Source organism: Rattus rattus, chromosome 4 (assembly GCF_011064425.1).
Source record: "Rattus rattus isolate New Zealand chromosome 4, Rrattus_CSIRO_v1, whole genome shotgun sequence".
NCBI lineage: Eukaryota > Metazoa > Chordata > Mammalia > Rodentia > Muridae > Rattus > Rattus rattus.
The window spans coordinates 174741694-174759186 of NC_046157.1; the positions used below are offsets into that span (position 1 = coordinate 174741694).

The 17493-nt window shown below is 41.3% G+C and overlaps 1 protein-coding gene across 1 annotated transcript in view; it reads left to right on the forward strand.

The window, feature by feature from the left end:
- Positions 1 to 17493, forward strand: part of Man2a1 (mannosidase alpha class 2A member 1) — a 163574-nt gene that overhangs the window by 84849 nt on the left and 61232 nt on the right. Inside the window, exons 11-12 of the mRNA XM_032901717.1 lie at positions 1859 to 1973; positions 3642 to 3712. Coding sequence (XP_032757608.1) covers positions 1859 to 1973; positions 3642 to 3712 — 186 coding nt within the window. The remainder of the gene's footprint in view (positions 1 to 1858; positions 1974 to 3641; positions 3713 to 17493) is intronic.

Consider the following 17493-nt stretch of genomic DNA (forward strand, 5'->3'; position numbering starts at 1 on the left):
ACATAGGCTGGGACCTATGGATGACGGGTGTTTAGATTCACATGTAGGTGGATCATGGGTCACGGAGTCGGTGACATAAAGATTTAAGTCTTCCAGTTCTCCCCACGTTGTAGGTGCAGTAGGGAGAGGAAGGTAGATGACGGGTGAGCGGGAGGGACCGAATGGACAGACAAACCTGTTGACTGACAGGCAGGGTACCAGCTGTTTAAACAGCAGGCATGACCATGAACGGAAGAGCTGTGGTTCGGGAGCGCTTGCTCTCTAAACCCTGTTCTGCGTCAACGTGAAGAATTCATGTTAGGACGCTGGAGGCATTGTTAGTCTTGCGTTGAGGAGAGACCTAAACATTAACAATTCTGTTCTGCCCCACCTTTCCTGAACTTGTTTACTGTGCTTCATTTGACTCTGTTTTAAACAGAGCAGCTTTAAACATCCCAAGGAGCTGTTTGGGGAACGCACCACTCTAGTTCACGCCTCATCTCATTAGGACTGTGCAAGCCAGGCCTGTTTAATATGCTGTGATCACGTATGGCTTAAGCTGTTGCAGAGCGTGACTCTTACTCTGCAGGTTCAGCTGTCTGATAAAGATAACTACGTGGGCATAATAGAAACAGGCGTGGGCTGCAGGAGTGTCTTCCTTAACAACCTTCAGTTGTCTGGCCTTTACTCCGTCAAGAACACTTATTACTATGGACAAACACGTCCATGCTGAGAAATGTATCCGGATAATGGTATGAACTAAAGCCCGTAAGATTTTTGCTATTAATGCTGTAGATTTACTATGTAAATTTATTTAACTAATAATATTGATCCCGTACACTTTAAGGTTTTGCATTCTACAAAAAGAGGTTGTCAGTTTTTTGTTGTTGTTTTGTTTTTTTCTAATTTTGTTTGCTCTGAGACAGAGTCTCACTCCGTGGTGCAGGCGGGAACTCAGTCTTCCTGTCTGGTATGAAATTTGTGGTGTTCTTACTGATTGAGCCCCCTGCATGCTGAGATCATAACCAGGTCCAGCTTCTTCTGTAGATGTTTTTGCTTCTATTGTTACATGCCAACAAAACTGTTTCAGTATCTAGATACCAGGTGGCTTCCTGTATTGGAGAGAATGATGGTTGGTAAATAGAAGCATCATAGGTCAATTCTGATCAGTAAATGACGTGCTTGACGAAGTTGATTTGCAGATTTCTACGCAAGTGTTGGTTTAAGGATGCTTGGTCCACAAAGCCTTATACAAGCATGGGTTTGGTAGATTATAGAGAATTTGCTCCAAATCTCTTCCCACTGGGGGCTGCTGCAGAGCTGGGAATCGGTGGCTTCCTAGCTTTGTTTTTGTTCCCCGGGGCAGAAAATGAAATGAGTCGTTATTAACGCCAGTGCTCAGGAAGAGCCACAAGGATGAAGCCCGTTCCATCACCTCCGTGTGAAAACTTTTCTCTGTAATTGTCGAGAACAAGAACATGACATGGAACACCCAGACGTCCCTGCTCATTCTTAGAGGAACGTCTCCATACAGATTGGGTGTTCTTGATAATGTAGAGTTAATAGCGTATTTCCTTTTGCTGTTGTTAACACTCAGGTTTTTTCCTGGGGTGAAGACGTAAATCATCGTTTTGAGCATGTTCCTTGGTAGCGTTGGGGGCGGTCACTGTGAGATTTCTTAGTTGGTATGTGTTTGTAAGAACGGTAAGCACCTTCAGTAAGTTAGTCCAGGGGAAAGCAGAGCTGGCTCGTTAGAGGATCTTTATGCACTTAGCCCTGTGACCGTGAGATGAAAATGTTGCTGGCTTGTCCATTGTCTTATAAATAAAAATATATGCAAATCTTTGAGTTATCAAATACCATTTTTTTTTCTTTACAGACTCTTTCAGTCATTAAATTCTCTGGAGAAGATAATCGGAGATTCTGCATTTCTTCTCATTTTAAAGGACAAAAAGCTCTACCAGTCAGATCCTTCCAAAGCCTTCTTAGAGATGGTTAGTTGATCCCGTCTGCAGTCGTAAACACCATGCAATTTTCTTCTTGGATTGAAAAAAGAGATGAGAAGTTCCATTAAGGGAATACTAAAGTATAAGAACTGTTTTCTCCATTGGTTAAGAGTTTGTCATCACTCTATACAAGTTGTCTGCATATCCAACCATCTCTTTCCTAGAAGTGTGTTTGCATCTGATTTCTGTACGTAATTCGTTCTGCCCAAATCTCTGAATTTATTTCAGAGCAGGTAAAATAGACGGGCTTTAGAGCATCTCGTGAAGCTTCTGGGTGCTAGGATCGGTGACCCTGAAGCCTTTAATTGGAAAGCTCTTGATATTTGAATTTTGTTAAGCCCCTGATCTGCTTTGGCTAAAACTGATTTTAATGGTCCTTCTGGTGGCAGGATAGGTCCACTGCGCTCGGTGGGCAGCGCTGAGACATTGGGCAATGACGGAGCAGAGATTAAAATCGGGAGAGCGGTTCTCAACCTTCCTGATGCTGCGACCCTTTAATATCCTCACACTGTGTTGACCCCCAGCCATAAAATTAATTTTCATTGCTGCTACAGGAGTATAATTTTGCTACTGTCGTGAATCATAATGTAAACATCTGCATTTTCCAATGATCTTATGCAACTTCTATAAAAGGGGTTGGCCCAAAAGGGTTGTGACCCATAAGTTGAGAACCACTGACGGTTTTTCCAGTTCCTTTTCATTTTTCTGTAACGTAGGAGGTAGTACCTGCCTTGACTTGTGCTCTTGTGAGCAGTAGAGCTAATAGAGCAGGAATTGCACGGAAAGGGACGTGCCGTTCCTCAATGCAGGAAGAGAATGCAGGAGGCTGATCAGCACCCTCTACGCGTCCTCCTGACACCTTGGATATCTAAGATTGTAACTCAGTTATCATTAGTGTCTTTATGAATGTTGGGATTTGGAATTTTATGTGCAATTTGAAATTACACATTTGGAGTCAGAGATGCGGCTTCACTTTTCTCAGATGGATGCTTGTAATCGAGTCATGATTACAAATTTTCATTTTAAAGTGAAAACACAGAAGTGAATGTATATTTCCTAAGGCTGTGAGATATGGGGTGCAAAGCTTTCTGGAGACGGTCTCTAGCACACAGAGTTATTTGGTTACAAAATGGAGCAGCTCATTGTGCCACTGTGGGCTCGAACCCAGTAACGCATGATGTGCTTGAATCTGATACTCTCTCTCTCTGTCTCTTTCTCACTCTCTGTCTCTCACTCCCTGACTCTCTCTGTCTCTGTCTCTCACTCTCTGTCTCTCTCACTCCCTGTCTCTCTCTGTCACTGTCTCTCTGTTTCTGTCTCTCATTCCCTGTCTCTCTATCTCTGTCTCTCACTCCCTGTCTCTCTCTATCTCTGTCTCTCACTCCCTGTCTCTCTCTGTCTCTGTCTCTCTCTGTCTCTCATTTCTCTCTCTCTGTCTCTTTCTCTCTCTCTCTATCTCTATCTCTCTCTCTTTCTCACCACATTAGATTATCTGCTTTGACTTTTAGCATGCTTCGTGTATTTTGAAAGAGAATTATTTGTCCTCTGTTGTGCCCTTTTTAAAATTTTTGCCAGATAGCATTGGGTAGCTAATTTTGATGATTAGTTTTAAAAAGTAAAATTTAAAAACACTATGCTTTTTTTTTTTTAAAACAGGATACGAAGCAAAGTTCACAAGATTCTCTGCCCAAAAAAAATATAATACAACTGAGTGCACAGGAGCCAAGGTAACTATGATTCCTTATCACTTCCCGCGCCATTTTGTCTTTGTGCTTGACCTCTGTGCAACACATATTTTAAGGAAGCTTTTCACTAAATCAGTTATTAATCAATTATATTTTTCTTCCATGAATGTCATATTCCGTGCTCAGAACCAAATTGGCACAGTGATTTCTGCATTTATGATTGTAACATTTTTATAAACGGGAGTCAAGTGATAGGCAATATATAGCTCATGACCTAAGCATTTCCTTGTCTTTCTGGTACCGTTGTCAGGTTTCTGCAGTAACCTTTCATGAAGTAACTTGATTTTCCTTAATCCCAGATGCAAATTATTCTAAAGAAGGAGTTTAATTAGTGGGAGGCCACAGTTTCTTCTCTTATATTTTCGTAGGATGACTGCCACGGTGCTGGTCAGGCCACAGCTCTGTTGGTGGACACGGAAGCTTACAGTCAAGCTGTTTATTAAACAAAAGCCAGGATAATGGGTGGCTGCCTCCGACTTCTAAAGAAGCATAGCTGTTTGCATTGGCGCTCTCCCAGGCTTCCGTGTTTAGTGAGTGAGTGTACACAGTTACTGCCCATGAACCTAGGCACGAGGTGTCTCCTTACAATATAACTTAATTTTAATTTTTCACTGAAAAACTTATTGTTAGCTCTTACACAGTGAAGAGTAAAAAAAATTTTAAAGGCAATTTATGATTTTTAGCTTGAGTGTGATTTACTAAAACTATGGAAAATAAGTGCAGCACCATTGAAGACAGTTCATGGTGCCAGTGAGGTTGAGGTTGTGACGAAGCTCTCACCAAGCCCACGGTGTTCAACCTTACCCAGCTCAGACCTTAGAACAAGAAATTGGGGTTTTTTAGTTACATGGATGCTTAGAAACTCCGCTAAGGTTATTAAATATTTTACTGGATAATGGCATGGGAAGAAACATCAAGTATGAAATATTTTCTTTGTTTTTAAAGAAATAATGCCTGAATGCCTCTGAGGCTAGCTGTCTGCTTCTTAATTACCATACAATGGTAAGCCCCCTTGGCTTTGGGAATAGTCATAGTAACTTTTTTCCTATTTCCGTTTTGACCTGGGAGGGTCTTTGGCTTTGCTGGCCCTACGGATCCTAAGCACTTCCACAGCTGACTGTGACAGGTCCTTGCACCCCTCTTTGGTTACATGTTGTGGTGGGTTTGAGGCAAGCTCATGTCTCAGCGGATCAGAGGGAGAAACCTAGATGCACAGTTGTTCCAGTGAAGGAGGCAGGGTTCCACTCACGTATTAGCACAGTGGGATGTTTAAGGCTCTGGTAAAAGATGCTCTCACCAGCTCCTATTTAGGCAATGTTTTCATCCGTGGTTTCTCTTCAAAGAAGAATACGTACGTCCTTCCACAGGTCACTGCAGCCATGTCTGTAATTCCATTGTCGTGTTCCGTTCCTGTCTCTGTATGTGAGAACATCATGACCACACCTACGATTTTTTGTTGTTTCTTTAAAATTTGGTTTTTAACTTGGCATCTACAAATTACCTTAGTTATTAATATCCTAAAATTGCCAAGAGAACTAAGAATGCCAGTGGCCTTTAGGGTAGGACTCGACAGCTTGACTTTGCTGGCCTTAAGAGTTAAATGGTCATTCTGAGTCTTTAAACGGAAAGTGCTAGAATTGGGTTACCGAGAGTCTTTTGTATTCTTTGTAAATCTTCTAGAATGTTTTTGGACATACTAAATTATTCATATAAATAAAACAAACATTCACAGTGGGGAAGATGACACCCAGAGGGTGAAAAATACTATTCTTACTATATACAGTTTGGTACAGGTAACCTGTTTGTTATATGCAGTATTAATAGTATGTGACCCATTAGGAAATACATTCTAGAGTCTTTAGAGAGTAGATAATGCAAAGGAAGGAAGAAGAGTTCTTGTGTGAATTTAAATAATGCATGCAAATGAATTGATCGTGTTGTTGGTGTTGTTAATTGTCACTGTGACCTAACATAATTTACTTCAGTGACATCAGTAACCTGCTGTGCGTAACGGTTAATTCCCAAGGCTTTGTGAACTGATTAGTGCTGGGATTCATAGATTTTGTAACAGACAGCAAATACATAAGAATTACAATGTAGGAACTTGAATAAATTGTCCCAAGGAATGATGGAATTCAGGAAGTTTTTTCTTTCTGTTTCCCCTACACTCTATTTTCTAAGAAACTGACTGTAAAGACCCCTAATAGAAAGTTTGGCATCTCCAACCACACTAGTGTGCATGTAAGGCAGGTGACTTGAAGTCATTGATTCAGGGAAAACAGGAATTAACCTCCTCATCAAACAGTGTAACCATTTGTAAAGGCAGCTTCTCTATAGAAAGGTGGATTTTCTGAAATATCACTAAGAATCGAAGTCATGTAATAATAACTTCATGAACCGGAGGATGGAAAAATTTCAAGTAAACGCTTTGTTTTACTTCATTTATGATGTTGCAACAGAAAACTAGACTGGCTGAATTTTAATAACCATACATTTAAATGGTTCATGCTGTGGAGATTGGAAAGTCCAAGGCAGAGTTGCTGGGCCTTAGGGTGGCCTTGTGCTGAGTCATCCTGTCCTGCTGAGTCATCCCATCCTGCTGAGTCAATCTTTCTATCTTGCTGAGTCAGTCTTTCCATCCTGCTGAGTCAGTCATCCCATGGTGGAAGGTGGAGTCACAAGTGGTTGTGGTGTCCAATGCATCTTTTTATCAGAAACTGCTTTCTAATAATGAGCCCATTCCTCTGATACTAGTCAGTCCATTCATGAGGGAGAAGCCCTGATTGCCCAGGCAGATCTTCAGGACTTCAGCGTTCAACCCTGTTTACTTACTTTATTCAAGGACATTCGAACCATGGCAAATGATTTTAGTTTGAGATAAATTTATTTAAACTACCATTACAGATTTACCTGAAAGTTGTTTTAATTTTGAGTAAGGCATTTATTGACAATAATCCTCTCATACCTCTTACCCTCTTAGCCCCTTTTCTCTTTCCTCCCGATCCACCCATTTCTTTTTAAAAGGAGGGGGAGGTGCAATATTGCCCTTGCCCTTGCTGGTTAGATGACCCCTTCTTGACCCCTCCCCCATTCTCATTTGCCATCCTTTGGTTTTCCACATGTGTGCTTTCCTTTTGGATCCCAGTGTGCTACATAATCATATTCTCTTTTATTCTGTGTTATGACCTCATAATTTACTTTGACTTCACCTTTGTTCATTTCTAGTACTTTGTGAATGTAGAAAGTCCTCTATGTTACCTTCTCCCTGACCTCTGGTTCCTCCCATCACCGTGGTCCTTAGTTGCTCTATCTCCTTCACTCTCTGGCCCTTAGCTACCTTTTATACTCTCCTTGAGTGACTGCAGTCTTCTAGCTCTTTTGTCTTCAGTCCCTTATGGTCATAATTTACTACCTGCTGGTGGCATCTACTCAAAGACAGTGTTCTCCCAACATTCCTCATTCTCCAGGAAACTCTATCACCTATTGTAGGAACTATGACTAATAGTCACAACTTAGCAATCTGTTTCCTTAAAAACAACAAGAAAACAAAAGTCATCTCCAGTGTATCATGGTGAATACAATGTATCATGCTTCTCAGGGCTCTGGAGAATTGCTGGCCAGTTCCCACTTAGGGGAGAGATTGGGAACAAGCTTGGCAGGCCCAAATGTCTTGGCAGATTTGCTCCCACGGCTGGAAATTGCAGATATCTGTGGCTCAGGGTTTAGTTGGGGACAATCATTTGCCAGTGTTTACACAGTCCTCTTCAGGGTGGCTAGTTCCAAGAGGGAGTGCCTTAAGGAGTCTCAAGCCTAACCCAAACAAAGCAAGTAAGATCAAAGTTTTACAAAATACCATTGAGCTTGTGCTGTGTTGGCCAACTACTCCCGGGTATGGGCCTGCCCTGAGGTGTGGTGATCACTTGAGACTCTACTGAAGACTAATTTTCCCTTTGCAAGTGGCTGTCCGTTGCAGATAGCTTCTTGGTTAGGGGTGGAGATCGTGTCAGCATGTCCACCCTCTATGCCGGAACCTGCTTGGCTTGATCCTGTCACAGGCTGTGTGCACTCTGCCAGACTTTGTGAGTTCACGTGTGCTTCCGTCCTGCTGTGGTTGGAAGGCCTTTCTCCTCGATGTCTTCCAGCCTCTCTGCCTCTTACAATCGTGGTGCCTCCTCTTCCCACATAGATCCCTGAGCCCTGAGGGAATAGGTTTGATGGAAACATCCCACTCAGGACTGAGAGCTTCAAAGCCTTTCACTCTCTGCACTTTGTTCATATGTGGGCAAGGATGTGGAAGTTAGAGGAAACGCTCATCTGATGTTGATGGGGATGCAGTCCCAGTTCCCACTGACTGCCACAGGAAGTCATCTGGTGACGCCCGAGGGAGACCCAGTCATTTGCACCCTTAGGAATCCCATTACAATCTCCGAACTGGAAGTGATAAAATATATAGCAGGGACTTTTAGGGTAAAAATAAAGGAAAAAAATATAAAACAAAAATAAAAAGCAATCAGATAAAATAAATAGATATAAAAGGAAGAGCCCCGACCTGACACTTTGAGAGGTGGGACCTCCAAAGATGCTGTCATTGAGTCCATTTTCTGTTGGCCATTGCAGCTGGGATTGCAGCGCTCCTGTAGAGTAGTTTGTTTCTCCTGCATGTTGGGTAAGCGGTATAGACATTGTTTTCAGCAATGGGGTCTGTTATCAAGTTTGTGGAGACTGTATTGTTGCCGACAGCCTGGTTGTTTGGGGATTTCCCATGGGACCCTCTGGACCGTCGTCTGTCAATCAGATGTAACCTAATGTTGCCTGGAAGATTTATTGGATGACAAGAGATGTCCGGTTGTGCCTTTGTCTTCCCTGTTATTTTGCAATTTCACTGAGATCACCTTTGTAGATATATTTCATGTATATATTTCAGGCAGCTTCTGTTGTGCTAGGATTCCACAGTACTCTTCAGATGGCTCTTAATTTTAGTTGTCTCTCCTTGATTTCCTTCCTCAACCTCCTCTTCCATTGCCCTCTCCCCTTGATCCCCTCCATCCACCCATAACCATCGGTTTTATTTCTCTTTTCTAGGGAGATCTGTCTCTTCCCTCTCCCCATCCTCTATCCCTGGTGTATGTGGTTTTGTGTATTGTGGCTTGGTTATCATGGATTTAACAGCCAATATCCACATTTAAACAAACACATGCATTTATTTGTCTTTCTGGGTTTGGGTTACCTCACTTGGGATGAGTTTTTTCTAGTTCCATCCATCTACCTGAAAATTTCATTTCATTTTTTTTAATAGCTGAGTAATACTTCATTCTGTAAATGTACCACATTTCTATTTCCTTTATTGTGTTGACAGATATCTAGGTTGTTTTCAACTTCTGTCTATTGTGAATCGAGCAGCAGTGAACATGGTTGAACCAGTGTCTCTCTGCTAGAGTGAACCGTCCTTTGGGTACATGCCCAAGAGTAATATAGGTGGATCTTGAGGTAGATAGATTCCTAGCTTCCAAAGGAACCTCCTTTCTGATTTCCACAGTGCTTGGACAAGTCTGAATTCCCAGCAACAGCAGATGAGTGTTCTCTCTGACCCCACATCCTCGCCAGCATGAGCTGTCACTTGTGTTTTTGACCTTGGCCATTCTGACAGGTGTAAGGTGGACTCTCAGAGTCATTTTGATTTGCATTTCCCTGGTGGCTAAGGATCGTGACCATTTCTTTAAGTGTTTCTCAGCCATTCGACTTTCCTCATTTGAGAATTCTCTCTTTAGATCAGTACCAATTTTTTTTTTTAAATTGAGTTATTTGTTTTCTTGGTATATAGTTTTTTAATATTAATATAATTTGGAGATTAGCCAAAACTTTACTAGAGTTGCTAAAAATCTTTTCCTATTCTGAAGGTACCACTTTGAACGACGTTGCCCCTTGCCAGGCAGAAGCTTCTCAAGTTTCACAAAGTCCTGCTTATTGATTGTTGACCTTAGTGCTTGCAGTAATGGTGACCTTTTGAGAAAGTCTTTTCCTGTACTAATGAGTTCAAGGCTTTCCCCAAATTCTCTCCTCCTAGACTCAGTGTATCTGGTTTTATGTTGAGGTCTTCGATCTGTTTGGATTTGAGTTTTGTGTAGGGTGTTAAGTGTGGATCTCTTTAGATTCTTGTGCATGGGGTTGTCTAGTTTGACCAGGGGCACTTGTTGAAGATGCTGGAGGAACATGTATTTATATATGTATGCAGAGGGATGATAGCTTTCATCTTGGTAGACTATCGTCTGCGGTCTACTGTGCACCACTGCTCCCATACCTGCTATATACGAAAACAAAATCAGCCTCCAGGATGTCTAAAATCTCATTCTATTACGATAATGCCTTACAATTACCATCTTCATCATACTGAGCACAGCTCAGTTATGTGCTCGGCAGTGGATGGCAGCTTGTTTCTGCCAGTGTAATTATCTTACAATAATTTTACTTAATTATAACCTATTGGCAGTAGAAACTATTTCTATTATTAATACTATATGCCAAGTAAAAATTAATAACACAAAGTAAGGGCTTTCATTTGGAATCATTTTATTTTTGGACACACACACACACACACACACACATTTAATTAACTGACCACTATGCCTGTGTCTTTAATGTAGTGACAATTCATTATCAAAATTTACAAGGGTATATCTAATTATTGACTGAGAAGAATATTAAACTTCAGACACCATTATACATAAACCATGTGCTGTGTTCTCTGGGAAAATGTCATGTCCTGGTATAATGTCTACTTCTGTCACCCACTTGTAATTGTAGGGTGTCATGGTGCTTCCTAATGAACTTTGTACAAAGAAAATAGCAATCCAGTGGAGATTTGAACTGTACACCTAATCGCTTGAGAGTTTAGAGTTTCATATTGTGAGACATAAAAGATTTTAGGTTTTATCTAATTACTGCATTTTCATGAAGTTAACACCCCTGAGCTAACATTTAGGAAGAATCTTCAAGTCAGGTATGCAAAAGGTCTACATATGTCTGAGCCAGTTCACCTTGTCAGGTCTGTCCTCACACTCGGCATGTGTGTTCTTGTCAGGTCAACTGACTTAACCTAGCACAGCTCCCTCTAAGTACAGTAACATAACACCTTATGAATTTATATTAAATTTAAGTCCTGAGTTGATTAAACTCTTCTGAGATGCCTTTTATTTAAATATAATTTGCATGTTAAAAGCAATTGTGTGTTTGTACCTATTGTGTCTGGGTGCTTCTTGTTAATTTCGACTTTCTAAAGATAGTGTTTGACTAGTTCTCTGATTACATGGAAACATATTTCATCTTCCTGTAATCTGTTGAAATACTTTTAGAATATGCCCAAAGAGCCAAATAGAATATAGAACTTAAAAAAAGGATAACCAAAGGACCCACGGGAACTGGAAGCTCGTACCTGCAACATGTGTTTTACCTAACTTTTTAGGGAGACAAGTTTTGACTCTGCCATTCCCACAATGCTCTCCTCATCCTTGCTATTCAATTTACTTAATGACATCAAGAATCACAAATATTAATTTTCATAATATTTCAACCTCTCGTTGACTTGGATGAAGTATACCTATTATATTAAGTGGGAAAAACTTGATATTTTCAGTTTACATGATGACTGACTGGGGACCCCCCAAGAACCTCTCAGTTTCCTGTCAGTGTTCATGAAAACAGTAAAGATCTCGGGAGCACTGGCAGTGACCCCATCCACACGGACTGTGCTGCATAGATTGGGGAACTGGACAGGAAACCTGCTCACTCAGCAGCTGCAAGTGATACAAATATGAGATTAAACCCCTTCCTGTTTCCGAACTTTTACCCCAGTGGCTTTGAAAATTTGTTCCCTTGTCCTTAGAAGAGTAGACAGTGTTTTTCTATAGGAAGGTGCTGTTTTCTTGACACTGTAAGGAAGTAGACACACCTCTCCCTTCCCTACATAAAGCCTTTATTGAGCAGTCCCTACTTCATGTTGCTTTCCAGTCCTTGTCTGGGTCCACAGCCCTTGGACGGCCAGTGTGTTTCTGTCCATCGAGCTCTGGAGCTGTATGGCCTTGTATTTCCAAGCCACATTTCATTGTTATTTTTCTTTTATGACTTGATTAATTTTTATGAAACTCATAAATTATAGAAAAGAGCTTTTTTCATATCAAGTTGTCTGTTTTGGAAAGAGTCCATGAAACGGAGTCACTGGAGAACATTGGCCAAACGGCTGTCTAAGATATGGAAAGGATCCTGAGAAGATGGACACAGTCCGTCATCAGGTTGCTCAGCATCTAAGTCCTTGGTACACTATAAGAAACCCAAGCTTAACACCACAGACGACTTACGTGTATTTGGCTATGTAGAAAGTAATGCATAAAATTTCAGTTAGTCTCATTATCAGAGCAAAGGCTTTGCTCTAACAGCAGTAGTGTAGAATATGGTGCCCATTCATGTGTTTTATGCTAAAGTAAAATGCTGAGAATAACGATACATGCTTATCTAAGGATTCACTGCTCACACTTACAGGTTGACTTTGCCTCTTTGATTTGACAGGTCTGGTGCCAGCCGTGGTCACTTTGATCACAGCGCTTTCACTGAGCATATTCTGTAATGGGTCAGAAAGCTGAATCTGTGAGAAATCATAAATGAGTTAGAAACATGTTGAGACTGTTGGTAGATCAATGATCGAGGGAAGCGTTTGCTCTAGGAAATTGCTGCTGTTGGCAGCCTAGGCCAGATGTGATGCTCAGTGCGGAAGAGAGAAGCTCTCCGTTTGTTCAGAGCCCCTGTTCTGAGGTGGAAGACTGAATAACAATCAGGAACGGCCATCTTGGATGCTAGCCTTCTGGCAACTTGCTGTCAGGCTAGATCTGCCTGTGAGCTTGCTGGTACTCCTTTCTGCTTCCTTATATTCTTCATGGGGCTAACTAAATGACTTAGTCCTCCCGCACTCCCTCCGTTTCTTCTTTCCTGATATCTGCCTTCTTTTCCATTGCCCGGTGTACATTTCTCTTGCTAAAATATTAGCTCTGTGAGGACAGAAAGCAGTTTACTCTGGCAGTAATTTCCTGGCAGATGCCTGACACATTGTACATTGTTCACAAATACTTGTCAGATTAACTCTGTCTAGAAGAAGGACTTCAACTAATATGTAAACAGAAAAGACTAAGAGAGCCTGAGCAGGTAGAGATTCTGAGTGGGTGGACGTCTACTGCTTTGAGGATAAGGGAATGGAAAAAAAACTGTAAGAAACTCAGAAGATTACACAATGACTAGAACTAGGAAACAAGAAAACATGAAACAATTGAACTCTTAAAAGTTTTATTTTTGAAGACGTTGAAGAGAGGAAGTAGCTACTTAGACTTCTTGCAACCTGAGCATTGATCGCTAAGATATGCACACTGAGGTACAAGGCTGAAAGGAAAAGGTTGACTGGAGATGTAGTTCAGGAGCAGAGTGATTGCCTAGCATGTTCAAGTCCTGGGCTCAGTCCCAAACACTACACGGAATTAACAAAAGAGAGAAATTAAAAGCTAGAAAATGAAAATAGAGGCGACAGGAAAAACTTAAAAAAAATATATATAAGGCCAGGTGGTATCGAAAAGGGGGGAATGGTGAAGCAAAGACTGTTGGGTGGATAGGGACAGGAGGTTCAGTGACGATTCTAAACTGCAAGTGAAAGACCACAGAGAGATGCACAGAGCAGAACAGGCTTGGCACGGAGGGCAGGATTCCAATCGAAAGTCATGAGCTCCCCTCCTCCTGAGGGGAAGAACACAACAGGCAGCGGTCACAGACAGGAGACTGGTGGAGAACCCTCAGAAGAGAGAAGGTTGAATGACAGCTATCAGAGAGGCGAGGTGAGACCTGAAAAAGAATCTCTTGTCTAGCAAAGCAAAACAGGAAGCGTTACAAGAGAGAACAGAGGGGAAATCCAGGGTCCTTTAGTGAGGGAGTGGCATAGTTTAAAAAGCTCCTCCCTCCTGAGGGAAGGCAATGATTAAAGCTACAGCATAATAGAGACTCCTGTTGGCTATAAGGAGGAGACGTTTTAAAGAGGGGTAGAGAGAGGCTGGGTGGAGAAAGGTGTGAAAAGTTGCGTGTGGCAGACAGAAGGGATGCTAAGAAACCCTCTCTCCTTGGCAGTCACTGGGAGTAGCAGAGACGCCATTTTAAAAAGAGCCAGTAGAGCAAGCATTTTGGCTGCCCCAGGCCTGCCAAGAGCTAACTTTTTGGGACCTGAGCAAGTGTTATGGGACCATGATACGTGACCAACATTATTCCTTTAAACTACAAGGACTTCTTCTTAGAATCTGGCCAGACCCAGAACCTATTATGGACACAGGCACAGATAGCAAGTGGAACTCCTGACTTCATGAAGGACTACCCAGTGGTGGAGGCAGCATTTGAAACTGGACTATAGAGGACCAAGTACAGTTGTCACAACATTTGTGACCAGATTTCACAAGGGCTGCCTAGAGGCGTGTCATGTATGTGAGAGGCAGGTTAAAAGGCATAGTCAAGACTGGAAGCACGAGCGGGCAGGAAGTGATCCTCAAGTTCTATCCCCGTCGGTTCCTCCATATCACATGTGTTCAGCATTTGTATAATACCCAGCTGTATTAACCAGACCTGCTCTGTCCTGCTTTACACAGTGAGCCAACTTTTTGATAATGAGATAGTGTTCTATTCTCAGGGTAGTACTGGGGATTGAACCTGGCACTACAATCACCAGCTCAGCAGAGAAAAATCACAATAACATAGTCTCTGTTCCACTGAAAGAATAGAGTGATCAAAAAAAAAAGAAAAAGAAGAAAGAGAAAGACTCAACAGATTACCTAACCACAGAGAAAAGCAGGTGACGACACACACACACACAAAAACCAAAAAACTCGAACCAAGTTAGATGACTGCTTCAAAAACTTAATTCTGGGCCTCTGAAGATGCCTCAGAGGGTAAGCATACCCATTGTGCAAGCCACACGACCTGAGTTCTGGTCTCTGTAGGCCACGTGAAAAGCTGGATATAGTCCTGTGCATCTGTAGTCTATGTTTCTTTGGTGAGATGGAAACCAAGGCAGGAGCATCCTCTGGAAGCAGGAGGGTTCCCAGCCTGAAGTACATGTGAGGCCATAGAAGACTACAAGAGACCCATTCTCAACACGAGGTAGAAGGTGAGGACCATCTCTTGAATGTTTTCCTCAGACCTTCACACGTGTGTCCCTGATATATATGCTTCCACACTCATGTCTGCATAGAGCACACACACACACACACACACACACACACACACACACACACACACACACCCCAAATTTATACCCCTACAGCACTGGCTCCATTGAGAGCAAATTAGGTACAATCCTGACGAAGAATTTGAAGGTATGATTTTTAAGTATGTCGAAAGAAATTAAAAGACAGAAATAAACTGAATGAATTTCAAAAGAATACAAACAGCTGAATGAAGGAAATAAAGGAGTCAGTCCAAAATATGAAACTGAAATTCATTGAAGAAGTGGAAGTAGTGTGGGGAAACCAAAAGAAAAGCTCAGCATAAAGCCTTTAGCAGACTGAGCATGGGGAAAACAAAATCAGGGCCTGGAGATAAGGCATTCGGGCAGTGACAGATGAATGTATAAAGTATGAATAGAACATGAGATCTGCAGTGCAGTACCAAAAAGCCGAATCTGTGAATTATGGTCCTAGGAGGAAGAGAGAATTTTATGTTTAAACTATAGAAAACATGTCAAAACTCATAGCAGAAGCTTCCTCAAATCTACGACAAATCTACAAGGTACAGGAGGCATCTAGAGTACCAGATAAACAATAGTGAGACAGAATCTTCCCATTCCGTATTAGAATTAATACTGAATACACATAAGAAAGAGTGCATTGTTTTCAACAGGAACTTTAAAAAAATGAGGACTTGGAATGATGTATTTCCAGCTCTGAAAGAATAGTAACTCCCAACCCAAACTACTATACCCAACAAAACTATCCAATCATGATGGAAGGAGAAACAGCTTCCACAGTAAGAATAGCCTCTGAAGGACTTCACGATTATTAAGTCATCTCTGCAAAGATACTTAAATTCTTCATACTGAAGAGAAAGGTAATCACTTTCATGAGGCTACAGGAAAGATGAAACTATACTAGAAGGTTAATTAAACAAACAGGGAATATAAAAACACCAAACTCAAATCAATAAACAGTAATCAATACACAATTTCCAATAACGGAATATTAGTGGTCTTAGTTTTCCAGTGAAAGCCACAGATCAGAAGATTGAATTTAAACAAACAAACAAGATCCATAAATTTGTTCCCTCCAAGAGACAATTTATAGCATAAGAATCAGAGCCAGGCTTGAAATGAAAGGACATCAAACAACACTTGGACACGCACAGCTTTGAACAGAAATGTCTTCAAAGGGCGAACTTTCCATGGGACAGTTTGATCTGCAAAACTCAGCTCCGACTTAATGTAGTTGTTTTCAATTTACTAAAAAGTCAAACGTCAAAGACAAGCCCGACTTGCAATGAGTCCCAGAGGTAAGTGTGAGAGTTGGTTCCCCAAACTGTTGGAGGTAAAAATAGAGAGCACGCTTAAAGCTGCAGACGTAGACAAGGACTCCCTCAGCAGGACTTCAGGTGCTCAGGAAGGAAAGAATGATGAAGTAGGACCTCATGTTTCTGTAGAATCTAGAGAATGGGAGAACGTCTTCAGTAGCTGTACATCTGACAGAGGATTGACATCTACACAGAGAATTGAAACAAACCAGCTAGGCAAGCAATAAGACAAGCCTAATGAAATGAACAGACTTCCCAAAAGATGAGAGACAAATGACTGATAATCTTATGAAAGAAAGAATTCCAATCTCACCAGGAGAGAAACGCTGGTTAATACAGTGAGGTTTGATCTCACTCTCATCAGAATGGTAGTGACCTTAAGAAGATACATAAAAAATGCTGACAAGAATGGTGGACAAATGGGAACCCTTAAACATTGTTGCTGGGCATGTAAAATATTTTAGCTATGTAGAAAGCAGTGTGGCAGTTCCTGTAATCACTAAAACCCATATGACCCATTGATCCAGCTATACCACTCCTGAGTGCCTACCTACAGGATTCAAAGTCAACCTATCACCAGCATACCGGTACATCAGTGTTTACTGCAGCACCATATACAATAGCTGAATTATAGAAAAAGCCAGGCGCCCATCAGCAGGGGAATAGATAAAATGTGTTGACACACGGTGAATTTTTTCAGCCATAAAGAATGAAGTTGCGCTGTGTCCAAGACTGGAGATAATCATGTTAAGCAAATTAAGCCAGACTCAGAAAGACAGATGTGTGTATGTGGTGTGACTTATGGCTCCTAGATATTGTATAGATATGGAGTATGTGACATTTGACATCAAAGTAGTCAGAAACTAATTAAACGAAGGCGACCAACACAGGACGGGGAGGGCATGGAGGTATGAGAGGAATGTACTTGATATTCATTGTAGACTTGTATGAAGGTGTCCTTAGTAAACACACTTCAATACACACACACACACACACACACACACACATATATGTATATATATACATATATATACACACATATATATACACACATATATGTATATATATTCGCACACACACATATATATATATTTATATATTGAAGGGGTTTTTTCCTTCAATAACGATGTTTGTATTAAAAAATAATTATCTCTTTAAATACTTTCGTAACTCAGTTCAATTAAATGTGA